General features: G+C 43.7%; 1 protein-coding gene and 1 long non-coding RNA gene across 2 annotated transcripts in view; both read left to right on the forward strand.

Moving 5' to 3' along the window:
- Window positions 1–398: 398 nt before the first annotated feature.
- Window positions 399–26,285, forward strand: part of KIF5C (kinesin family member 5C) — a 68,226-nt gene continuing 42,339 nt past the window's right edge. The window contains exons 1-2 of the mRNA XM_086898254.1: window positions 399–614; window positions 24,087–24,177. Coding sequence (XP_086754380.1) covers window positions 489–614; window positions 24,087–24,177 — 217 coding nt within the window. The 5' untranslated portion in view covers window positions 399–488. The remainder of the gene's footprint in view (window positions 615–24,086; window positions 24,178–26,285) is intronic.
- LOC147652331 (uncharacterized) lies at window positions 13,973–17,479 on the forward strand. Its single transcript, XR_015289389.1, has 3 exons — window positions 13,973–14,773; window positions 16,397–16,593; window positions 17,009–17,479. It is a non-coding gene; the product is annotated as an uncharacterized LOC147652331 (long non-coding RNA).

Below are 26,285 nucleotides of genomic sequence, written 5' to 3' on the forward strand. Positions count from 1 at the left end.
CTCCTGGATGATGTTTAGGATCCCTCCCACCCCTGGATGCTTGGGGTCCCTCCCATCCTATCTCTGGATGATGTTTGGGGTCCCTCCCACCCCTGGATGAAGTTTAGGGTCCCTCCCATCCCACTCCTGGATGATGTTTGGGGTCCCTCCCATCCCACTCCTGGATGATGTTTGGGGTCCCTCCCATCCTATCTCTGGATGAAGTTTAGGATCCCTCCCAGCCCTGGATGATGTTTGGGGTCCCTCCCACCCCTGGATGAAGTTTAGGATCCCTCCCAGCCCTGGATGATGTTTGGGGTCCCTCCCACCCCCGGCTGACGCTGCAGGGAGGTCCCGGCGGTGGCCGCGCAGCCGCTCGGGCTCGGGGCGCTCCGGGGCGTGTCGGCGGGCTCTGAGCGGCTGCGAGGGCTCCGTGCCCCGCCCGCCCGGCGGCCGCAGCCCCGCCGCTGCCGCACCTGCCCCGCGCAGCCCCGGGCCCGCCCGCCGCCATGGCGGACCCCGCCGAGTGCAGCATCAAGGTGATGTGCCGCTTCCGGCCCCTCAACGAGGCCGAGATCCTGCGCGGAGACAAATTCATCCCCAAATTCAAGGGCGACGAGACCGTGGTCATCGGGGTGAGTCTGCCGCATCCCGCATCCCTCCACCGCCCGCGCGGGTGGGGCGAGCATCCCTCCTTTCGGGGCCAGCATCCCTCCTTTCGGGGCCAGCATCCCTCCTTTCGGGGCCAGCATCTCTCCTTTCGGGGCCAGCATCCCTCCTTTCGGGGCCAGCATCTCTCCTTTCGGGGCCAGCATCCCTCCTTTCGGGGCCAGCATCCCTCCTTTCGGGGCCAGCACCCCTCCTTTCGGGGCCAGCATCCCTCCTTTCGGGGCCAGCATCCCTCCTTTCGGGGCCAGCACCCCTCCTTTCGGGGCCAGCATCTCTCCTTTCGGGGCCAGCATCTCTCCTTTCGGGGCCAGCATCTCTCCTTTCGGGGCCAGCATCCCTCCTTTCGGGGCCAGCATCTCTCCTTTCGGGGCCAGCATCCCTCCTTTCGGGGCCAGCATCTCTCCTTTCGGGGCGAGCCTCCCTCCCCGCGCTGCCCCCCGAGCTCTCCCCGCTGTCGCCCCCATCCCCTCCATTGTTCCCGCAGCCGCTTCCCCCGGCCCGGCCGCCCCCATCTCACCGGGGGTCCCGGGGGTCCCGGGGGGTCCCGGGGGTCCCGGGGGGCTCGGGGGAGCCGCGGCTTCGGGCGCTGATGTCATGCCGGGGACTGGGCATGCTCCATCTGGGGCGGCCGCCCGCGCCTCCGCCGCGCCCCTGCGGCACCGCCGGCTCCGGAGCATCCCGGGGCCGGGAGCCGCATCCCGGGATCCCCATCCCCGCATCCCCATCCTCGCATCACCACATCCCCATCCTCATCCTCACATCCCCGCATCCCCGCATCCCCATCCCCGGCAGCCCCGCAGAGCGGCGGTGACTCCGCGCTGAGTCCAAACCAAGTTTGGGCGTTTTGAGGTTTTGTTGTTTTTTTTCCCTTTTAATCCCCCAGCGTTTAAAAGCATCAAACGAACCCAAATGGCGCTGCCGGCCCCGAGCGCCCCCCGCGCTCCGCTGGGGCTCGGCTGCTCCAGAGGTTTAATGGGAACAAAGGGTCGGGATGCGGCTCCTTCCCAGCGCAGCATCCTCCTCTTCCTCTCCCGGAGCGCGTCCGAACCCCCCGGTGGATTTTGGCTGCGGCTTCACCGGCACATCTTTGCTTTAGTGCCCAACCAGCCTGGTCTGCGGTGCTGTATTTCATGTACTGCTCCTCAATAATCCGTTCCGTGCTGTACGGTGGTGAAGAGACGCTAAAATTAATTGTCAGCACAGCTGCTTGCATAATTTGTTAAAATTCTTCCCAAAACCTTGAGGTCATCAGAAACTTTGCCGGTGAAAGTTGCAGAACAGCTGCCAGGAAAAAAAAAAAATGGGTGAAATACGAGCATGAACAGCTTGTTATTATTATTTATTTTTATTTTTAAATATGAAATGCCCCTCTGTGCTGCCAAATTAATTATCTTTCTGTGAAGGTTAAAGCTGTAGCACCCCCAGCAGCCTGTTAACAATAGAATAATCAAATTGGTTATCAATCCTGGTCAGCAGCAGAGGGCTGGATTTGGCCAGCAAATATTGGGAGGGAAAAATGTATCTGTGCCATTGGATGTTTCAGAAACAAATGTCAGCAAGTTCCCCTCCCCCCTGAATCAACAAACCCTCAGACATATTAAAAGCAGATTAAAATCCATCTCCTGTAAATCCTGTTCAGTGCTGTGTTTGGAAGAGAATTGGAGTTTTGAATTCTCTTTTTGCCGCTCATAATGTGTCTTTGTCTGTAAAGTATCTGTTGTCTGGGAGAGCAGGGACTGAGATGCTTTGGGAAAGGTTTTTGTGCCTTGCAGGCAGGAGATGATTCCTTTGGTGAAGGGTAAAAAAATGAAAAAAAAAAAAAAAATAACAGCAGCTGGTAATTTCCTACACTGGGAGTTAAAAAAAAAATGGAAATAAGGAAAGTGCATGTGTTTATTTATTGATATAGATATTATTTTACATGGATATTCAGATTGGGGGTTATTTTCTGTCTTGGAAATCTGATCTGAAGCTTGGAGTTTGCCTTTCCCACCCTAAGGGAAAGAAATGTATTTTTTTAGGATTTTAATCACCTCAATTAATGCAATATGTCCTCAAATCCAGCTTCTGTTTTCCAAGGAGGAGCCATCAGCTGGAGTTCTGTGGGAAGAGCTGTAGTTTGCATGAGTGGAAGTGAACACAAAAATCTTCCCTTATTCTTTGTCCTCTTTATTTGCAGCCCTGGGCTCTGGTGTAACTCGATCCCCAGTGGATCCCACTGCAGCAGGAGTGGGAAGTGCTGCTGGGTTTTAATTATTTCTATTATTTGATTGCTTTGGAGTGGCTGCTTTGCTCCAACAAATAATGCCTGGCAGGGGCAAGGAATCCTGATGGGCACCATCAGAGCAGAATTCCTTCTAGGAAAAGCAGAATTTCAGTCTTCAAAAGCTTTTAGGAGCCAAAATATACCAGGATCAACCACTTCTTTTTTCTTTTTTTTTTTTTTCTGTTTTACTATAGCATTATAAAACACTGCAATGCAGCTTTTAGTTTTTGATCTGTGGATTGGAAAGAGAAGGGTTCTGTTAAAAATTCCAAAAAACCAAACAAAACTATCAACTTCCCCTCAGAGGAATTATGTCATCACATAAAGAAAAAAATAAATTAAAATATAACAGATTTAAAGGGTACATCTACTTTTTTTATTTTTATTTTTTTTTTCCTGACTAGTAAGTCTGAATAAATTCATTTCTTCCCAGTAAACACAGGGAAAAGGCTTTCTTCCTGAATTTCCCACTGTCATCTCTTGTTACGCTTCCCTGGGGCAAAAAAATAACAGATCATGACTTGGTATTTCTGGGAAGGAGCAGCAAAGAGGCAAAGTTTAATCACTTAGGCCTGAGTTTCCTTAGGCTGGGGCTGTGGCTGATTCCTTTCCAGCCAGAGGAACCCCTGGGAGCTGGGATTTGAGCCCGGATTATTTTGAGTTTGGTGTTTATTTGGTGTCTCTTGGTGGAGGTTGCAAACCTTTTTACCTTGAATTTCCCTTAGCTTCAACCAGACAAAACCCCCTTCTGCCATGAAGTTTAAAATCAAAAAGTCTTTGGGGTGAGCAGGGGCAGGAAAAGAGAATAAATAATAATAATAGAAATAATAGAAATAATAATAATAATAATAGAATAATAAATAAAAGGCTTTCTTTGCACTTGGCTGCCCGGGAGCCTCAGCAGGCTGCAGCTTCATTTTATCTCTCCCTGCTCCTCTGCAGCCTCAAGGTGACTCTCTGATTGATTGTGGTGGCTGACATACCTAAAAATGTGGTTTTTTAGCTGGTTTGGTGCTCGTGGGGCTGTTTGCTCCAGGGGTTTTTATCCCTGAGCACCTGGGCAGGAGGGATGCAGAGAGCCTCAGCACCTGCTGGGATAATCCCTGCTTTAGGCTGATCCTTGCAGGCAGCTCTGATGTGAAATATTGAAGAATTTCCTTGGGAAGGAGGTGGTGGGTTGGTGTTTTTGGGGTTTTCACCTCCTTTTTTTTTTAACCCCTTAGGTCTGGAGCGGCCACTTTGAGCGTGGGGCTGGTCCAGGGGGATTGTCCAGGCAAACAGCTCCTGGTGGGAAGCAGAACATCCCAAAGGCAGCTCGGGAAGCTGCTCTTGTTCCCAGGGAGGGATAAAAGGCTCTTCATTGTGGCTGTCAGCTGCTTTTGGTGCTGTGGAGGGAGGGATTTGTAAAGCCCGGCTTAGCAGAGCTGCTGAGCTCTGCAGTGTCCGGCTCAGGCAGAACCTCCCCCTTTTCTCTCTGCCCATCCCGGGGGGCTCCAGCTCCTGGGAGATCCAGGAAAGCTCTGGGATCAGTGGGAGAATCCCCCAGGACTGGGCTCTGCTCACACAGGGGAAATTCTGTTGTCTCATCCGTGAAATATTGCACATAAATAACTAATGTGCCTGAGAGCAAACAAAACCATCACCTGACACCCCTCAGCCTTGGTCACTGCTGTTCTGCAGTGTCACATTCCATGGAAGGAATTCCTGTGCAGGGCTGAGAGTTGGATCATCCCTGTGGGTCCCTTCCAGCTGGGAATATTCTGGGAAAGAAAGGAAAACAAAGATCCGTGGCTGATTCCTGTCTGAGCAGTGGTTTTGTTTTCTTTTTTTGTTGTTGTTGTTTTAATGCTTTCTGCTATAAGTTCTTTTTGGAATGCCTTGTGGAGAGAGATTCTCGCTTATTTTCATCCCTGAAATGTTTGGATATGCTTTATCTTTTATTCCATATATACCAGGGAAGTCAGCAGAGTTTGTGCTGGTGATAGAGCACGTTCTAAAATCCCTCCTGTACCCAGAGATCTCTGAATGCTGTTAAACACTTGTCACTGGGGATAATAGATAAATAGCAAAATATAAATATAAATACAAATATAAATATAAATAATATAAATATAGATAAATAGCTAATTAAATATATATATATAAATTAAAAAACTGCCCTGCTGGGATTTTTTTTGTGTGTGCAGCTTTTCCCAAAAGCCAAGCGTCCATCCCTACCCCAAAAGACACAACCCCTGTGCCTGTGGAGGGTTTTTTCCTGGGGTGTCCATAAATAACTGGTGCAAAAAGCTCCTTTTGGCTGGGAGATGTGAGGCTGTGACTTGTGCTGTGCTGTAAAAGCTGTCAGGGGCTGGGGGTGCTCCTCTCCTGGCACTTTCCTCCTCCTGGGAGCTGCTCCTTGCCTCGCTCCCTGCCTTTTGGAGCATGGAGGATGGGGCAGGTTTTGGTTGAAAGCTCCTGAGAAGGATTTTTGGGATACAAATACCTGGCTGAGCGTGGAATTCCCGTGGGATCAGTGTCTTTGGAGGGAGCTGGTTGTTTCAGGAGCGTCCCCACAGCCCAGGATTTTCCTGCAGCCTGGAATAACACCTGGACCTCGGTGCTTTTTCTGCTTCCGTGGAGGAGCTGAGGCACGAAGTGCTGTGCCCATCATCATCATCATCATCATCATCATCATCATCCCCTGTGGCTCTGGAGCTTTCATTCCAGGTCAGGCTATTTCCAGAGCTCTGACAGATCCGGCTCTGCCTCTTTGGGGAGGTTTTGCTCTGAGGTTTCTCGGGAAGGAGCAGAAACCCGTGGATCTCGTTGCTGCTCCTCTGGGAAGGAGCAAACCCAGGATGATCCCACCGGGCCTGGGTCACTTTTTTCATTCCCTGCACAAGAAACAATTTCATTTATTGAAGAGCTGTTCCCAGGTTTGGTGTTTGAAGCAATTCCTGTGCTCCACACCCATTTCCAGCAGCTTGTGTGGATGAACCAGATAAATTGTGTTGATAAAACCAGATGAGCTGACTGAGGAGGGGTTTGGTGCTGTTTTTAAGGTGTGTTGGTGAAGATTTGGGCAGTCTGGAGCTGATTATCAAGAAATACATTTATTTCTTGTCACAGGGAGACTCCCATGAAGCTCTGAAGCAAATTGCCACAATGTCAGTGGAAAAAAGTCTGTCTTGATAAGGATTTCTTCAAATATTCTCCTTTTCCACCGTGCCTTTGTCTAATCCCAGAACCACATTGGGTCGGGATGAGCAGCAGCCACTTCAGCTCCTGGGATTCTGTTGGAATTGACCCGGTTTTGTGAGGTATTCCCAAGACAGGGATACTTCCCAAAAAAATTTCAACCCAAAATCTTGGGCTGCTTGGCCCATCCTTGCCAGGTTTAAGTCACTTCTGTGATGACAGGATGGTTTTGGGAGGGGGTTTTGTTTCATTCTCCTCTGAATCCTCAGCTGGTTTTCCTTCTGGAATGGATATTCCTGCTTTTCCAGGCTTGTCTGTAGGTGCAGGACTGGGGGCAGGTGATCCAGCACGGATCAATGTGTGTTTTATGGATGAAGCTGCTCCTGTGTTTGCTTTTCTGCTTTCTAAAAGAGCAGTGAGAACTCAGGTGTGAAAAGAGCCTCTGTTTATTGATGGTGCTGCTGGGAAGATGATTTACTCCAAATGAAAAGCACATTTCCTCAGCAAGGCAATTTCCCTTTTGTGTTTTCTCAGGGCATCTGCTTTCTTTTTTCCCCTTTTCCCAATCCCCTTTGGGCATCCTTTCTCCAGGATAAAAAATATGGATTCTTACTTAAACCTTGAAAACTTAGAGTACAGATGATGGATTTCAACAAACTGAATTGTCAAACCACGGGAAAATGGAATTTCAAGCCACTTTGTGGTGTCTTTTCCCCTCTGGTACCTCCTGCTGGGTGCCTTTTTTTGGGACCAGAAGGTTTAAACATCATTCCTGGGTAATCCCCGTCCTTTTCCTTCCCCTGGGATGCACCAATCAACCACTGGGGCTTGGATTTGTTTTGGCAAGTGTTTGTCGAGCCTGGTGCACTGAGATTTGGGGTTATTTGGGGTTTTTGGGGGCTCCACTGGAGAGGATTTTTCCCAAGGCTCCCTGCCCTGGGGGCAGCTCCCTGAGCTGGCTCAGGAGAATAAAAAAACTGTTCAAAAAAGAGAAAATTGAGGTTGCAATGCCACTTGTAAGGCATTAATATTGATCTGCTTTTCTCTGCAGGGGTTTCTGTGAGGAAACAGGCTTGGGGGCAAAGATGATTTCATTTTGTTCTTTCTTGATGGTTTGAACTCGACCCTGGCATTTTCCTCAGTGTCCTTCCTGTTGTCACGAAAATGACTCACTTGGGATTTGTTTCCTTCCAAAATTCCTTGTTCTGTGCTACCTAAATTATCTCCAGGTAGTGCCTTAATATTCCTAAAAACCCCAAATGTTCCCATTTCCCCCTCAGCTCCCACAGCTTGGGACTGCTGAGGCCATTCTGGTTAAATTCTGGTTAAATTCTGGTTAAATTCTGGTTAAATTCTGGTTAAATTCTGGCTTTAGTTGAATTCCAAATGCACAAAAGCGTGTTTGGAATCTGGTGTGAATCTTCTCCTCAAAAGATTCCCTCCTAGACAGGGGGATTTGCTGTTTTGTTGTGTTTTTCTTCAAATCACCCACAGGGATGTGTTTTGTGTCTGTTTTTTTGTCAGGTTCTTATCTTAAAGTCACCCATAGTTACCTCCCAAATACTCTCAGCCTCTTTATTTTCCTTTTTTTTTGCTTGGTTTGGTTTTAAAAGCTGTGTGTGGAGGCAGAAAAGCGATTTGGGGTCGCTCAGGAATGGTTTGATGATTTTATTGGCTTTTGGAGAATGAAAACGTTGCACACTGAAATAATCCCAGCAAAAAAATGACCTCAAAAACATCCAGGATGGGATTTTTCACAGCCTTGAAGGTGTGGAGTCACAGGCATGGGATTGCTGATGGATTCCTGGCTTTATTCATCCATTTTTAGGTATTTATGGTCTCTTTGGCTTTGTTTTTGGCTTTTCATGAAATGCTTGTGATTGTCATCAAATTCCCATTAATATATATATATATATAAATTAATAATATATTTTTATATATAATTATATATATTATTATATATCATATATATGATATATAATATATATGATATCTATGAGATATAATATAAATATACATATTATATATAATAATATTATATAATAATAATTAATGTTATATATTAATTCCCATTAAAATATCAATTATTGGTCACAGCACAGCCTCAGCAAATGTCTCTTTTTCAGCTGTGTGCAGAGTCTGGCTGACAGCAAGAATTTGGGATTTTTTTTCCCCCCATGAGGAATGAGTTTCCAGTGACAAAAACTTTAAATATTTAACAGTAATCTTTGCTAAAAATGATTCATTTTTTCAGTGCCTCCCTCTCTCTGTGCTGAGAAAATTCCTCTTTCACTACCTGGTCATGACCAGGGGCAGGAGATGCTCTTGGCTGCTGTAAAAACCTCTCTCCTGGCTCAGGGAATGGAGTGAACTCTGAAAAACCGGGCTGGTTTTGAAGGATTTGATGCCAAAACCCCATTTTATTACAGGTGAAACGACCCCAAGGCTTTCAACACCTTTCTTGCAGCACAAAATATTCCCGAATTTACCGAGGTATTGTTGCTATGGCAGCATTTTCCAGGCAGCAAAATATGGTTTGGCATCTCCTGAGCTGAAAAACCTCTGGCTCTGAGGGGTGAAAGTTGAATTTGTGACCTCCAGGAATGATCCTGGCTGCTGAAATATTATTAATTTTAATTTTAATTTTAATTTTAATTTTAATTTTAATTTTAATTTTAATTTTAATTATTATTATTATTATTATTATTATTATTATTATTATTATTATTATTATTATTATTATTATTATTATTATTATTATTATTATTATTATTATTATTATTATTATTATTATTATTATTATTTTTCCCCCACTGAGGAGAGAATCTCTGGGTTGGGGTAAGTTAGGGAGGATTTTTAGGCAGGTTTTAGCAGAAGTTGGGTTTTTCTGCAGCTGTGATCTCTCCTGCCCTGCTCCCAGCTGGGGATTGGGGATTGGGGCCACGCTGCAGCTTCTCCAGAGAGTTTGGGGCTCTCACCTCGGTCACCTGGGGAGGAGCTGGGCCACAAATCCTCCAAGAAAAGTCACAAAAAAGTGGATTTTTATCACTGCAGCTCCCAGTCATATCCATCCTCTGCTTCTCTCTCCCATCATTCCTTAATCTCCTTTTATTTTATAATTTATATATAAAAATATATATAAATATAAAAAATATATAAATATATAATATAATATAATATATCACATATATTATATTATATATATTATATATTATATATTACATTACATTACATCATATTACATTATATGATATGATATATTACATTATATATTATATTACATTATATATTATATTACATTATATATTATATTACATTATATATTATATTACATTACATTATATTACATTATATTACATTACATTATATTTTAATATATTTTAATATAATATAATACAATGATTAAATATTAATTTTAATAACAATTTTTAATATTAATATAATACGATAGTGACATAAATATCTAATTTAATATAAAATATATATTATATTTTAATATGTAAATACATAAATATGTAATATATAATATATAAATATATACAAATATAAATATAAATATTAAAAATATAAAAAAATAGATATCATTAAAAATACTAATGAAATGTAAAAAATATGTACCATTATATATGTAGATAATAGATATAATAATAAAATGCAATTAATATTAAACTAATTATTAAATAATTAAATAACATTATAATGGTATTTATATCAGTAAAACGGTAATATTAAATAATTATGAAAACAATTATTAATATTAAATATTAAATATTTCTATATAAAATATATATTTATATATTTGCATATAACATATACTATAACACAATAGAATACAATATAATATAGTATACACAATATAATATATATTATATATTGCATATTTACACATTTATATATTCATATATATTTATATATATTAAATATTAGATATTTATATTACCATTGTATTATAGTAATATTAAATATTGACATTAAAATTAATATTGAAACACTGTATTATATTATATTTATATAGAAATTATTTAATCTTATTTATAATTCGTTTATTTATTTATTTGTTATATTTATGTTATTATTTCTATTCTCCCTCTCTCCTTTCCATCCCCCCTCTCCCTTTTTATCTTGCATTTTGCTTGGTTTTCTCCTTTTAGGACCTCTCCCTACTCTATTTTTTTGTATTTTTTACCCCTTTCTGGGTAAAAATAAATAAATATCCATAAACACCCATAAATCTCCAGTGGGGAGCTGCTGTCTCTTGCCTTGATTATTTCTCACTTCATGGCATCTTTCAGGATTTCACTTCAAAGCAAAGCACTTCCAACTGCTGCAAACAAATCTTAAAAGCGAAATTAATCTCCCTGCACGTGGAGAAACATTTTCCTGCAGAAAAACCTTTCCTGGTGTGGGTGATGGAGGATTTGTCCTCTCCGTGCCTTGCTTTGTGTACAGCCCAGATTTTCTGAGTATTATGGAATAAACTCAGCCAGAAACTTCCAACAAAGCTGTTGGCAGCATAAAAAAATATCTTTTTTTTGTGCCTGGTGTGATGCTGGAGCCGTGTGGGAGGAAGGTGGGAGCACCTGGGGGGGATTTGTGCCAGAATTGATCTGAGGGAATCACCAAATGCTGGTGTTTCCATTAAAATTTCCATTCTTTGTTGTGTTTTGTGCTGTTTGACCCAAAGCATTGCTGGAGAAACTCCCGATGCTGCTGCTCATCCTCATCCTCAGCAGAGCTGGGTTTGGGATGTTTGGGGTGCAGAGTTTGGATGGAACTGAGCTCAGCTCCTCAGTGAGCTCCAGCACCAGCTCCCTGCTCGTGCAGTGCAAAAACTCCTCACTTTGCTCTGCTCTGCTGGAGGTTTGGAGCTTTAAATCACAGATATTTCACATTTTTGGGGCTGGTTTTGGGCCAATCCCTGGGGCTCTCTGCGAGGCCAGAGCCTGAAAGATGCTGAGCTTCTGGTGGAGGTGGGAATTCAGAGCAAATTATCCCTGCAGCTCCTGGGACCCAGAGCCCATTGCTCTGTGTGTTGGTTTTTGTTTTATTTGGGTTTTTTTCCTTTCAAAAGCACCAAATGCTGAGGGTGGCTGGAGGCTGAAGTCCTGCAGAATGGCTCAGGGCTCATCAGGAAGATGCTTAGGTTAATAATAATAATAAAAAAGATAATTAAATCACCCTCCTAATGATTATTTGAACCCCCTTACCCCCTGCTAGTCGCCAGCCCCGGTGTCCTGCAGGTTGGGCTTTATTTCTGCTGTGGAAAAATCAGAATATTTGGCTTGGTTTACATAAGAGGCAGCAGGTGCTGTGTTTACAGAGCTGTCATTTTCCAGCTCGTGGTGTTTCCCTCCTGTCCTGGCGTGTCAGGAGGCAGCAGCAGAGCTTTCACTCACGGCTGGAAGTGTTGGGAGCATCCTCTGGGATTCTGGAGTTGGGAAGGAGCAGGGAAAAAAGTGCACAAGGAGCACTAAACCTCATCACAGAATTGCTGCCAGGTAATTCCAAGCTCCCCATTAGACTGATGTGTCTAATTGCCATCATTTGGGTTATTTATTACCCAAACAATATCCATTCTTTCGGGATAATTCAGCAGCAAGTGGGGCTGCTCTGCTGATCTCACTGCTGCGCTGGGGCTGTGCTCTCTGCCAGCTCTGATGCATTTCTTGCTGCAGGGAGAGAGCAGGAAGGTTTATGAGCCACAAAATCTATTTTTGCTCCTAAAAAGCACCCCCAAAAAATCACCAAAGAAAGGCCAAGCAGTGCAGCTCCAAAAGGAAACTCTGCAGCTCTCTGTCCTGATGGGGAGTGTGTTTTGCCAGCTGAGAAATGCCACTTTTATTCACATTACTGTGTGAAAAACGAGGTTCACATAATTTTTATAGAATTTAAAAGTTTAATAAAAAAGACAATTAGGAGAAAAAATAAAGTGTACAAATACATTCAGCCAAGAGAGCACACCTTACTAACAGAGGATTGTCCCTTAAAAACAGAACCCTACTACATATCCATAAATTCTCACACATATTCAGACATTCTGCTTAGGATCTTTGGGGTTCTTCTGTTTAATTTTCTGTTGCCCCCTTCCCAATAGATCAATCTTCTTGAGATTGATTCTATTTTGATTCTATTGATTCTCGAGATTTACATTCCCTGATACCAGGAATGCAATAAATTCCTCCCCCAGAGTTCTGGTCACTGCTGTCTTCATCTGGATCAGAGAGTTTACAAATGCAGGAGTTCTCCAGCTATTTTTAATTTTTTCTCAGTCTTTGGGTTATGCAAACAAAAGCAGTTTTTATTTTAATATACTATATTTTAATTTTTTTATTTTAATATATTATATTTTAATATACTATTTTAATATAGTATAATATACTATGCCATAGCCTAACATATATGTATTATACTACTATTTCTAAATTTCATCAATAACAGAAATAAAAAAACCGATATGAATACAACAAAATTTCTCATTCTTATACGCATAACATTCATTTTAATATTTGCAAAAAGCCAACAATATAAAATGTATCTATAACAACTGGGAGTGCTTGGGCTGCAGGACACCAAAACCTGTCCCCTGCTGTGCCTCAGCTGCTGGAGGTGTTCCTCCTACCAAACACAGCTGTAATTCCCCTCAAATTCTGATTTAGATTTAAACAAATCTGAACTTCTTGATGAAATGCCTTTATTCAGCAGTGGTGAATTCATTTAGCAACGATGCAGAGTTTAAACACTCTGTTTTCCTCCTGACGGGCGGTGCAGAGGTGGAGGAAGCAGCAATTCTGGTTTGGAATGTTTCTGGAAGGGATTTTTTGGTCTCAGTTATTTGTCTAATTACCTGACCCAATTTTATTAACTGGGATGGGATTGCTGAGCATCACCAAACCGAGCACTGAAGTGATCCTGGCCCTGCCCCCACAAATAAACAGATTTTCCAAACAGCATTGGGGTTTCTGTTCAGCAATTTTCTGTTTAAGCTTTCCTAGACCCTGCTGCATCAGGGACAGAAACTTTATTTTCAAAAATATTATTGAAATTGATCATTTTTTGTATCATTACCTGTTTCCCAAGTGTTTGTGCTTGAGGAGCATTGGATGGTTGGTGCCAAAATGGTGAGATTTGGACATTTGGAGTAAAATTCAGAGTTCTTCTCCCTTGGTTCTCTCCAGAAAATGAGGGGTGGAAGGAAATGGGGCAAGGAGCAGAAGTTTGGAAGGTGATGGGTGGGAATGAGCAGATCCCTCTTTCCACAGGGGTTATGGATGAGAGGAACTGGGGGCTCCAAGGGGAGCTCTGCCCTCATCCCACCCCAAACTCAGGCTAGGGAAGGAGGAGAAACTTGGAAAAATGAACTGGAAGGGGAAGGAAAGGAGTGGAATGTTGTTAGAGGGGAGGGAGGTCCGTGATTTTATAGTGGGGCTCAAACACTGTGTGAAACCTTGATGTTACTGTGAATTCCTTCCTGCAGGAGCTGATCCTCCCCAGGGCTCCTGTTAAATGAGGTTTGAGAAGGTGTTCAGGGTGTGGTGTGGGGTTTGAGCAGGTGTTTTGGGTGTTGAGCAGGTATTTTGGGTGTGACTCAGGGTCTGTTCAGGTATTTTGGGTGTGATGTGGGGTCTGTTCAGGTGTTTTGGGTGTGATGTGGGGTCTGTTCAGGTGTTTTGGGTGTGACACAGGGTCTGTTCAGGTGTTTTGGGTGTGATGTGGGGTCTGTTCAGGTGTTTTGGGTGTGACACAGGGTCTGTTCAGGTGTTTTGGGTGTGACACAGGGTCTGTTCAGGTGTTTTGGGTGTGATGTGGGGTCTGTTCAGGTGTTTTGGGTGTGATGTGGGGTCTGTTCAGGTGTTTTTGGTACCCAGGTGCCCCAGAGCCGGAGCAGTGTGGGGGGCACAGCCCTGGCCCTGCAGGTGGATCCCTCCTGTCCATCCCTGCTGGAAGGGGTTTGGTGCTGGGAGCAGCTCTCTCCAGGGTAATTCCTGTGCCTGTGGAGCCTCTGCCACCTTCCCCCCACGGCTGTTCCTGCAGCCCTTGGGACGCAGAGCCGCGTTTTCCCCTGGATGCAGCCGGAGCCAGGTGATGCTGAGGCAGCTGCACATCACATCTGTCTGTAGAATCACACCCAGCTCTGCCCTTCAGCCCTTTGGAATGTCCCTTTTCCATGGAAATGGTGCAGGGAAGCACACCTGCTGCTGCTGAAGTCTCGCTGCTGCCGCTGTCCTTGGCAGCTCCGTGCCATGTTTTGGGTTCCTGAGGTTTTAATCGAACTGGAGCAGGGAGAACGCTTCTGTTCCACCCCAGCCTTTGAAATCCTGCTGCAGCACCAGATCCCTGAAGATTCCAGCTTCCAGCACTGCTGGCCTTTAGCTCCTCAGTTTGTGAGGAAGTGGAATTAAGTTGTGGATTTCAGCTGCTGTCGCTGAATCAGGAACTTGGGATTCACCGGGGGAGTTATTCCCCAAGCTCCAGGCTGTGGTTGCTCTGTTAAATTGCGGATGCTGGGAAGTTGTGGATGCTCTTCCTCTCTCCTGGAACTGGGAATAGCTGAGATTTGCAGTTCTGGAGGGCAGAGGAGAATAATCTGCTGCAGTTGGTGATGATGGGGTGGGAACCGAGCTCCTTGGTGAGGACCCGTGTCCCTGTCCCGATGTCCTGAGGAGTTTTGGCTCAGCACAGGTGAAGCTTTGGGGGGCACAGATGTGCCCAGGGGCTCGGTGCTGTGGTGATTGGGACCCTCCAGGAATTTTTCCCTCAGGATCCAGCCACACAATGAATTAAGCTCTGGGTTAACCCCTGAATAATGTCCCAGAGCAAGTGTGGCAGTGGCAGCTGGGGAAAAGCTTTCTGTGCAGGGAGGTGCAAGGATCTCCCTGTGCCACCATCCCAATGTTTTTATAGGGCAGGCTGACATAAAAAGAGGGTTTGGGATGGCAGCAGCATTTCCTGAGTCAGTACAGCTAAATTTTGCTGTTTTGCTTTTATTTTCTCCATTTGTTTTAAACCACATTTTCAATTCTCAGCAGAGATAAATGGCTTCAGGAGAATGGGACAGATCCTGCTGATTTCTTGTGCTTCACCAGCAAAACAGCAACAACCTCATGGCTGCAGCATCCCTGTGGGGAAAGGAATTCCTTCCACCTAAAAGTTCTCCTGAATTCCAGGGGGAATTTGCAGGGCCAGCCATTTATCCCCCTTGGGAATGGAGGGAGCCTTCAGCATCCTTGAGGGGATGCCCTGTGCCCAGGATTGTTCCCTGATGCCCTCAGTGCTGGTTTTTGCTGTTCCAGGGGTCAGCAGTGCCCTGTGACCTCTCCTGGCCTGGGGGGGATTTGGCTCCTCGCTCAGGATCCCATCACAAATCTGCCAAGACCAGGTTTAACAGAGCACAGATTAGCACAGGCCCAGCTGGGATGGACTCCTGCCTTCTGGAGCTCCTTGGGGCTTTCCCCAAATCTGTTTGGTTTGCAATCTTCCACCTGTTCCACTTTTATTTTTTAAATTTTTTCTGGAATATCCTAAACCCTGCTCCACCCATGGTTTATCCCCAGCCTTGTCTGACCCTTCTCCCAGAGGATTTGGGGTTTGTTTTCTGGCTGTGAGGTTTTGTTTTTTGTGAAAAGGAAACCACAGTAATATTCCCTAAATCACAATAGTCTAAGATCAAAGCGTTGATTTTTTTACACAATGGACAATCATGGAATTTAGGTTGGATAAAAACCTTTAAGGTGGTTGGATCCAGCCTTTCCCCAAGGCCACCATGGGCCCATGTCCCCAAATGCCACATCCACGTGGGTTTTAAATCCCTCAGGGACTTTCCTGATGATTTGGTCACCCTTTCTGGGAAGAAACCTTTCCTAATATCCACTTTTCTCAATTACTCTAAAATCACCTTGTGTTAGAGTGGTCTCAGGCCTGATGAATTCTGGCTCCTTCCTTTCTCTTTTCTTCTACAAAGAATATTTTTCTGCGCTTTTTTTCTGTCAAAACTGTTAATTTGCACTGTTTTATAATCAAAAGGAATGACCAGATTCTCATCTCCCATTGCTGTAAGGTTCTAGGTCAGCTGAAATGCTGGAGCCTGGTGAAAACTGGAGAAAATTTAGATAATTTTGAGTCTGGCAGTGACTTGGTTGCACCAGTGCAAGTCAATAATAATGAGAGGCGCTACTCTGAGTATTGCTGTGTCAGAACTATGTAAAAATGTTGCTCAAGAGGATTTTTTAATAGCTGCTTTTGTTTTGGGAGTTTTTATATTTCCAATTCCTTCCTGGAAGAATATTTTATTTTTTTTTTCCCCAGGTTGTGCATCAAGGTGGATGAATAAAATAATTCCCAGGGTTTGATTTCCTGAATTGCAGATAAAAATAAAACAATGCTTTCTGAGGTGGAAGATTTGTTGCAAGGAGTTAAAAGTTCTTTCTGCTGGCACTGAGAGCTGAAAATGAATCACTGGCCATGAGCCAAACTCCCATCAGCTCCACAGAAATATTCATTAGGTAAATCAATAATTAAGCCCCCTCTGCAAAACTAATGCTGGGTCTGACTCAAGTTTCTCTGCAGTGCCTGCTCATCCAGGGCTGCTGGGTTTCATTTCTTTTCCAAAGGAGTTTTAAGGGATATTACCATGATTTAAGGATTTTTTGGGGTTTTTTTTGGAGGTTTTTTTTGACCCTTTGGTTTGACTCTGTAGCATATTCAGGTTATTCTGAATAAATTTCCTTATTCTTTTCTCACCCAGGGATTCTGAATTTTCACCCACTGGGTGATTTGCTGCCGTCCCAATGTTTTTATAGGGCAGGCTGACATAAAAAGAGGGTTTGGGATGGCAGCAGCATTTCCTGAGTCAGTACAGCTGAATATTGCTGTTTTACTTTTTCTCCATTTGTTTTAAACCACATTTTCAATTCTCAGCAGAGCAGGAGAATGGGACAGATCCTGCTGATTTCTTGTGCTTCACCAGCAAAACAGCAACAACCTCGTGGCTGCAGCATCCCTGTGGGGAAAGGAATTCCTTCCACCTAAAAAGTTCTCCTGAATTCCAGGAGGAATTTGCAGGGCCAGCCATTTATCCCCCTTGGGAATGGAGGGAGCCTTCAGCAAACGTGGCCTCTCTGTTTTCAAAGGGAGAGAAGGTTTTAATCCCTGCTCTTGAATCCCTGGAATGGGTTTTATTCCTCCTTCTGAGGGAGCAGCTCCGTGCCTCGACTGCCCCATCCCTCTGCTGCCTGTGAGAGTTTGCTCTGCAAGATTCTGTCCTCCAGGCCTGCCATTTCCCATCTTTTATTTATCAACCCTCTCCTCCAAGAGCACTCAGGGTGCTGGGAACTATCTGGGAAATAATTCTCCGTTAATTAAAGCGCTCCAGGTGGCGTGGTCTCGTTACCTGCGCCGTGTCCTCTGTGCTGGTGTCAATTTGGGGTGTGAGGTGTGAGAATTCCTCTCTGAGCTCATCCCAGCTGCACCCCCTGGCCTGAGCAGAGATGTTGCTGTGCTGGAGTTTGGGTAGCCCAGGTGAGACCCCAGCAGGGCAGATGTGTGGGCTGTCCCCCAAAAGCCACCGACCCAGGGGTACAGTTGTGTGGTCAGGCTGGCACACGCTTCTGATGGTAGGGGAAGGACAGGGGTAAAGGATGGAGAGGAGCCTTTGGTGTGAATCCCAGAGAACTTTAACCCCCAGGGGGATCAAGGACCCAAAAATCCAAAGATCCAGGGCTACAGCAGGTTATACACAGGGGAGGAGCAAGAGGGGGGTACAAACCATCAACCAGTGGTGAGGCCAAGAGGGAGGAACAGGGGCAGGGGGTAACAACACCGGGACCAACCGGGGTGAGGGGGGTGGAGAGGATCAGTCCTACAGACCAGTGGGGCCTCAAAGCTTGGGAGATGGACAGGGAAGGGAATGGAATATGGGGCAGGGATAACATTGATGGACAGGGAAGGGTCTGGAATAAAGGGCAGGAATTACATTGATGGTTCAAGGAAAGGTCTGGAATAAAGGGCAGGGATAACATTTCTCCACCATCAGGGATCCAACCAGGAACTCCTGGACAAAGAATGAGGATCAGCGTGGATTTAAAGCCCAAAGGACAGGGAAGGGAATGGAATATGGAGCAGGGATAACATTGATGGACAGGGAAAGGTCTGGAATATGGAGCAGGGTTCACATTGATGGTTCAAGGAAAGGTCTGGAATATAAGGCAAGGATTACATTGATGAATACTGGGAACCTGGGGTGATTGGACAAGAGGGAGATTGACAGGGACCATTCTGGAAGATAGGGAAGGCTCTCAGGGTGAGTGCCACGGGGGAAAAGGTGGGGAAAACTCAGGAAGGAATTATTCCCTTTTAGGGGGAAAGGTGTTTGGGAGCAACCAACTGTTATAAACACTTAATAAATTTATAAACCATTAATAATTAAAATCCAGCACCACACACTGAGCCAGGGGTGACAGTGACAGCGATTCAGCAGAGCCAAGGGCTTCAGGCTGAGCTGGGAGGTTTCTGCATCCCCAAGGGATGCTTGGCTCAGAGGGTAAAGCTTTTTATTTATTTATGATCAAAGGGGATGCAGGCAGTGGGGAAAAAAACCCTCCTGGTGCCCTCCCAAAGCTCCTGGCATCTCCAGGGTGGGCACAGGGGCTTTGTGACCTGGGGCACGGGGACTTTGTGACCTTCAGCCACACTTTGGTGGGGCACAGACGCACATGGAGTGAGCCCCTGAACCTGGAAAAGGAGTTGGGAAGGAATTTTGGGAGAGGTTGGGACTGTGCTGATGGGCCATGGCCAGAGCAGCAGCTGCTGAGAGCTGAGGCTTTTCACCCCCTGTTGGATCCTCCTTAGATCCCTGACTCTCCATCCTCTGATCCTGTGTGATCCTGCCATGGCTCAGAGCAGCCCAGACTGTTTTGGGGTTGGAGGGACTTTAAATCCTATCCAGGGACACCTTTCGCTGTCCCAGGCTGCTCCAAACCCCATCCAACCTGGCCTTGGACATTCCAGGGATCCAGGGGCAGCCCCAGCTGCTCTGGGAACCTTCTCGGGGTCCCCCTGCTGCCTCTGTGCTCCTGTGACCTGTGAGAATCTGATTCTGGGGGATGGTTTCAGGCTGGAATCCCTCATCACACTCAAATGCCTCCTCCCAGCCCTCCAAAATCAAAGAAACCCAGCATTTTGTTGATAATTTCTGCTCAAGAAGTTGGGAATTCTGTTCTGAGCCATCTCCCCTTGCCCATGGTTTTTATAAGGTTTTTTTTTGTGGGAGGGGATGGATCTGGGATCTGGATTCAGATGCCTGAAGGTGAATTCTCACCTCCCTTCACATCCCAACCTGGGAATCCACCCTGAGGCTCACAGGGGATTTATCCTGGAATTCCTTTAGGAATTCTCACCCTTAGCAGGCAGCTCTGAGCACTGGGCTCTCCTCATTGCCTCTCTCTGGGCAATTCGGGGGAGCTGAGGTTGATTTATTTATTTTTCAAACCAGGAAATGCATTTGGTTGTCTTTAATTTCTTTAACTGAGACTGCAGTAGCTTCTGGTGACAGCGCTGCTCTGAGATGTTGCTTTGGTAAATTTGGGATTTATGGTGAAAATCCTTTTTGTGCTTGTGAAATTTATTTTATTTTATTCTATTTTATTCTATTTTATTCTATTTTATTTTATTCTATTTTATTCCATTTTATTCCATTTTATTCTACTTTATTTTATTCTATTCTATATTATGTTATATTTTATTTTATATTTTATTTTATATTATGTTATATTTTATATTATGTTTTATTTTATTTTATTTTTTATTTTTTATTATTTTATTTTATTTTATTCTATTTTATTCTAGTCTATTTTATTTTTTATTTTATTTTATTCTATTTTATTCTAGTCTATTTTATTCTATTCTATATTATGTTATATTTTATTTTATATTATGTTTTATTTTATATTATATATTTTATTTTATTTTTTATTATTTTACTTTATCTATTCTGTTCTATTCTATTCTATTCTATTCTATTCTATTCTATTCTATTCTATTCTATTCTATTCTATTCTTAAATGCCTTTAAACCCAATAGGAAACCAAAGAAGTGAAATAACAATTATCAATATGCCTGAATAGAATTCCTGGTGGTATCCAGGGCCCAGAGCAGAATCTCTCTGGCTGTCAATACAACTTGAGCAGGAATTGTGTGGGTGGATCAGAGCACTTATCCCAGCCATTATGCAGCAGTGGCACAAGTTAATGGAACAGATTGTCAGGGGGACTGCTGGGAGGAAGGGAAATGTGATTTATGGATGGCAGATAATACACTGAGTGTCAGGAGAAAGTTTGGAAAATAATAGATGGAGGTGCACAGAGAAAATCGTTGGCATGGCTCAGAAAAGAACATTTTTATTTCTGGCTGTTTATTGCTTGAATTACTTCCTGATTTTGGTATTTAATGCAGGATGAGTTACATTTGGAAAAAATGAAAATGAAAGCAGTTGTGTCACTTCTGAAGGTGACAACAGGGAGAAAGGAAGTAGGGAACACGCTGGAAATTGGGATTTTTGTGGTCCCTCCCTTCTGTTTTGGGACAAACCCTTTGGATCTGGAGGGTGCTGCCTTTGCAGGGGGGATGTGACTTTTGTTGTCTTTGAGAAAGACCAGTCAGAAATTTAGGGAATTACAATAATAACACAAACAAACCCCAAAAAAAGCTGTGTGGATGTGGCAGTGAGGAGCAGGGGGCACAGCAGGAAGGCTGGGCTGGGGTGACACAGGAAAATCCCAACATTTCTCCAACATCAGGGATCCAACCAAGAACTCCTGGACAAAGAATGAGGATCAGCGTGGATTTAAAGCCCAAAAGCCCTCCCCAAAACCCCACATTTTGTGCAGTCAGATGCTCTGTGATCCCCCACATTCCTGTATTTCCTTCAGATATTTCCAGCCTCCCAAACCAAACCCCTGAGGAGGAAACCTCACCTGTGGAGCACGTTTCTGGGTCAGTGTTTTTACATTTGCAGCTTTGCAGCCTGGGGCAGATAAAACCCCACTCATGGGCAGTGCCTGGGGCACAATTGGGATGGAATTGCTCCTTTTTGAGGCTCTCTCCAGGCGTGGGATGCTCTGAGCGAGGGCTGGATTGAGCAGGGTTTGCCCTGGGATGAGGCACTGGCAGCTGTCAGAGCCTCAGCTCTGAAGGGAATTAAATTTAATGGATGTTTGAGTAGCTGTGGGATCTTTGGCCTTGCTGCCTGGATGAGCGAAATGGGGGTAAAGAGGGAAAATTCTGAGACTCTGGGAAGTGGTTCTGGAATATTTGGGCAGCCCTGCTCGTGCTGGGAGTGCAGAGCTTTGGCTGGCTGGAGCATCCCGGTGTGGGAAGCCGTGGAGAGACAGAATTTGGGGTTGGGGCTGGCTGGTCCCCCCAATTTCCTGGGAGTGGAGTTGTGTGGGGGAAGATCTGGAATCGGGAGTCACCTCTCCAGGCTCGGGTCTTCCAAAGGGGCGCTTGTAAAACCCAGGAATTACATCCTAAAGCACCTGGCAATGGCCTTCTCATCCTGGATCTCCAAAAGCCCGGGTGAAACAGGAGCACCCACCACAGGCAGAGCCCTCCCTGCCTCCTTTCCCCGGGCTGGAGGAGCAGCAGGGGGGAAGCTCCCAGAATGGAATCAAAACGTGACAAATGTGGTTAATGGAGCAGAACCTTGGATCAGCTGCTGCCAGTGGCACTGGTGGCACCTCCCAGAGCTGGAATTGGGTTCCAGCCACCTCCCCAGCTCTGGGGACCTCGTTAGCGGTGTCTGGGAAAGGGGGAGCACCGAGAGCTTCGGTGGGAGGTGGGAAGGAGCCGTTTCTGGGTTCAGGATTCGTGTTTTAAACGCCAATGTCGTGCTGGGGATGGGGCTGGGGGGAGCAGAGCTCTGGCTGAAGCATTGCTTGCCCTTTGAAGTGTCACACAAAGCTGTTTTTGGGTGGTGTGCGTGTTTGGCTTGTAAGCAATGACAGCATCGAGGTTTTCCGGGAGCGCTACGCGGTGTATCCATGTGGGAATGTCAGTCCCTGGGAATCAGGGAGCTCAGGGGTGCCACCAGTCCCACCCAAAATGTCACTGGGGAGCACTTCCCACACAACATCAGGGCACTGAGGATGAAAACCCCAGCGATTTTGGAATAAAATCCAAGCTGAGGTTGCCCAGCTGGGATGGGCTGCCTGCTTTGGCTCCAAAGCTTTCGGTGCCACAGTTGTGTGTCCAGCATGGAAATGAAACCAGCAGGGTGCTGGGACTGTGCTGGGACAATTCTGGGTCACCTTGGGCTCAGCAGGAGTCAGGACCTGCAAACTTGATTTTCTCTCAGCTCTGGGATTTTCTTACAGCTCAGCTCTCACTGGTTTGTGGGAGTGAACAGCAAAGCTTCTGCAAATATTTACAGGGTCATTGCCCCAAGATTTTCATGGATGTTCCCCCAGTATTTATAATTCTCTCAATATTTACAGGGTCATTGCCCCAAGATTTTCATGGCTATTCCCCCAGTATTTATAATTCTCTCAATATTTACAGGGTCATTGCCCCAAGATTTTCATGGCTATTCCCCCAGTATTTATAATTCTCTCAATATTTACAGGGTCATTGCCCCAAGATTTTCATGGCTATTCCCCCAGTATTTATAATTCTCTCAATATTTACAGGATGATTCCCTTGATATTTACAGGGTTATTCCCCCAATATTTACAGGCTGATTTCCCCAGTATTACAGGGTTATTCCTCTGATATTTATATGGATATTTCCCCAATATTTGCCTAACTCTTCACCAATATTTACAGGATTATTCCCCCCATATTTACAGGATTTTCCCCCAATATTTACAGGATTGTTCCCCAATATTTACAGAATTATTCCCCAGTATTCACATGGTTTTCCCCCCAATATTTACAGTGTTATTCCCCCAGTATTTACATGGATTTCCCCAATATTTACAGGATTATTCCCCAATATTTACATGGTTATTCCCCCAGTATTTACAGGATTTTTTCCCCCAATATTTACACGGTTTTCCCCCAATATTTACAAGATTATTTCCCCAGTATTTACAGGATTATTCCCCAATATTTACATGGTTTCCCCCCAGTATTTACAGTGTTATTCCCCCAGTATTTACATGATTATTCCCCAATATTTACATGGTTTTCTCCCCAGTATTTACAGGATTATTCCCCAATATTTACATGGTTTTCTCCCCAATATTTACAGGATTATTCCCCAATATTTACATGTTTTTTCCCCCAATATTTACAGGATTTTTCCCCCAATATTTACTTTATTTTTCCCCCAATATTTACAGGATTATTCCCCAATGTTTGCAGAATTTCCCCCCGATATTTACAGTGTTATTCCCCCAGTATTTACAGGATTGTTCCCCAATATTTACATAGTTTTTCTCCCAGTATTTCCAGGTTTATTCCCCCAGTATTTACAGGATTATTTCCCCAATATTTACATGGTTTTCCCCCAGTATTTACAGTGTTATTCCCCAATATTTACAGGATTGTTCCCCAATATTTACAGGATTATTCCCCAATATTTACATGGTTTTCCCCCCAGTATTTACCGGATTATTCCCCAATATTTACAGGATTATTCCCCAATATTTACATGTTTTTTCCCCCAGTATTTAATGACTATTCCCCCATAATTCCCAGGAGTAGGAAGGAAATACCCAGCTGCTGTTCTGGCTGATTGTGTCCCACATCCATGGCTGTGACCCCAATGTGAGCACATAGGGAACATATGCCACCTTTTATTTGCCAGCCAATTTTATTTTATTTTATTTTTTAGAAAAAAACTGGGTTTGGAGCAGCCAAAATATCACATCTGTTCAGCCCACAGAATGCACTGCACGAGAGCATTTCCTCAGTGGGAAATTCTGCATTTCAGGCTGTTCAACCAGCATGGTAAAGTGCATGAAATGTTCTTTTTCTCATGGAGTTTCTCCTCTGTTTGCAGCAAGGGAAGCCCTACGTCTTTGACAGGGTTTTACCTCCTAACACAACCCAGGAGCAAGTTTATAATGCCTGTGCCAAGCAGATTGTCAAAGGTAGGTGTTCCCTTTGTTTATTATCCCTCCTAAAGGCAGGGAAAAGGATGTTTTCTGTGCCCTCAAGCTGTTTAAACGCTGGATAATGAATATTTGGATGTCTGAAGGAGAGTTTAGCATAAGTAATTCCAAATATTTCATTTTTTTATGGGTTTTTATTTTGCTGTGTGAGAAAAAAGGCCCAAAGGAAAGAGCTGAAGGAATTGAGGTCATTGTTCTGTATTCTCTCTTTGTTATTCCACACAAACACGTGGGTTTGGGGATATAAGGGGCAAAAAGAGTGTTTTTGGTGCAGGTCAGTCCAGGGGGAGCGTGGAATATCTGGAAAATTGGATCATTGCAGGAGGGTGTGGAAGGGCCTGGTGTGGGAGTTGCTTTGCATGCAGAGAGTTTGCATCTAGAACTGGAATGGGAACACAGGTTCCTCGTGGAAAACACCCTGCTCCTTGGAACAAAACCTCCACCAGCTCTGGGAATTTCAGGGTTTTCACTCGACAATCAATTTTTTTTGGGTGCATTTCAATCACGGTCCGTCCTCCCCATGTGAGCACTGAACTCACACTTGGTGCTGGATGATCCATCCTTGGTGAGATTGATAAAATTGTGAATGTGCTGAGCTGGACAGCACCCACAGCATCCTCAAAACCCCAAAAATCCCCCCAGGAGCCTGCCCAAACACCCCTGGAGCTCGGGGCTGGATCTGGGATGGGGCTGCAGCATCCCAGGGGTTTTGAGCAGAGCCCTCCTTGTTCCCTGGCCCTTTGGGGTGTCCCTGTGCCCTCCAAACTCTGGCCCTTGGTTTTTATTCTGCTTTTTTCGGGCTCCTGCTCCAAATCCTGGGAGCAGCTCTGCAGGAAATCGTTTGGCTCACTCTGATCAAGCTGGGGTAGCCCAGGTGATGGGGGAAGGGGCAGAGGGGAAATGATTTTGATGTTGGAGAGCAGAAATTGGTCTGAATTCTGTTTTTCTGATGTATTTATTTAATCTTCCTTCCTGTCTGCAGCACCTACATGGAGATGCAAATAAGGAGATAATTTGTGTATTTGTGTAAATAATAGAATTTAATTAATAGGAAATAAAATATGTAATTCAATTTAATTTAATATGTAAATATATATTATATTTATATATAATATATAATATATATCTATATTATATTCGTATCTAAGGTATATAATATATATAATCTATAATATATATCTATATTATATATAGAAGATAATGTATTAATTTTATAAATATTATATTTAATATTATAGATAAATATAATATAATATAATATAATATAATATAATATAATATAATATAATATAATATAATATAATATAAATAATTTAATTAATTTAATTTTTTTTTTGCTGGAATTTTTTATTTTTATTAATCAATTCTCTGCCTGAAATCTTCATTTAATCTAATTTATATTTAATTATTTAATTTAATGTTAATATTTAATTGAATATAATTTTATAATTGAGATCCAGAGGATGGGAAACATCCCAAATACAATTTTACAGCCCTCCCAGATTGCTGGAAATGGGCATTAACCACTGGAAAATCAACATTTTTCTATGTGAACCCAAAATCAGATTATTCATTCTGCCCTGGGAGCAGCTGATTTTCAAATTCATTTGACTTTCCCCTTGCTTTGCCTTGGGAAATGAATGAGGCTGTGATCCAGAGGTGGAAAATGGAATGAGAAGTTTCTAATAAGGAATATCTGTGAATTTGTTTCATTTTCTCCAAGGTCCCTCCTGGTTTTCAATGCTTTTTTTCCTTTCCCTTGTTCCTCAGATGTATTGGATGATTTGTGATGTCCAGAGATACTTTTCCCCCAGGAAAATAGTAGTAATAATAATAATAATAATAATAATAATAATAATAGAAATAGCAACAATAGTAATAATATAGTAATAATAATAGTAATAATGATAGCAATAATGATACTAATTGAAATAATAATGTAATAGTAATAGTAGTAATAGTAATAATAATAAATAGTAATGGTAATAATAATGATAATAATCATAGTAATAGAAATAATAATGGTAATAATCATAGTAGTAATAGTAATAATCATAGTAATTGTGATAGTAATAGTCATAGTAATA

Source organism: Cyanistes caeruleus, chromosome 7, assembly GCF_971803275.1.
Source record: "Cyanistes caeruleus chromosome 7, bCyaCae1.hap1.1, whole genome shotgun sequence".
Taxonomy (NCBI): domain Eukaryota; kingdom Metazoa; phylum Chordata; class Aves; order Passeriformes; family Paridae; genus Cyanistes; species Cyanistes caeruleus.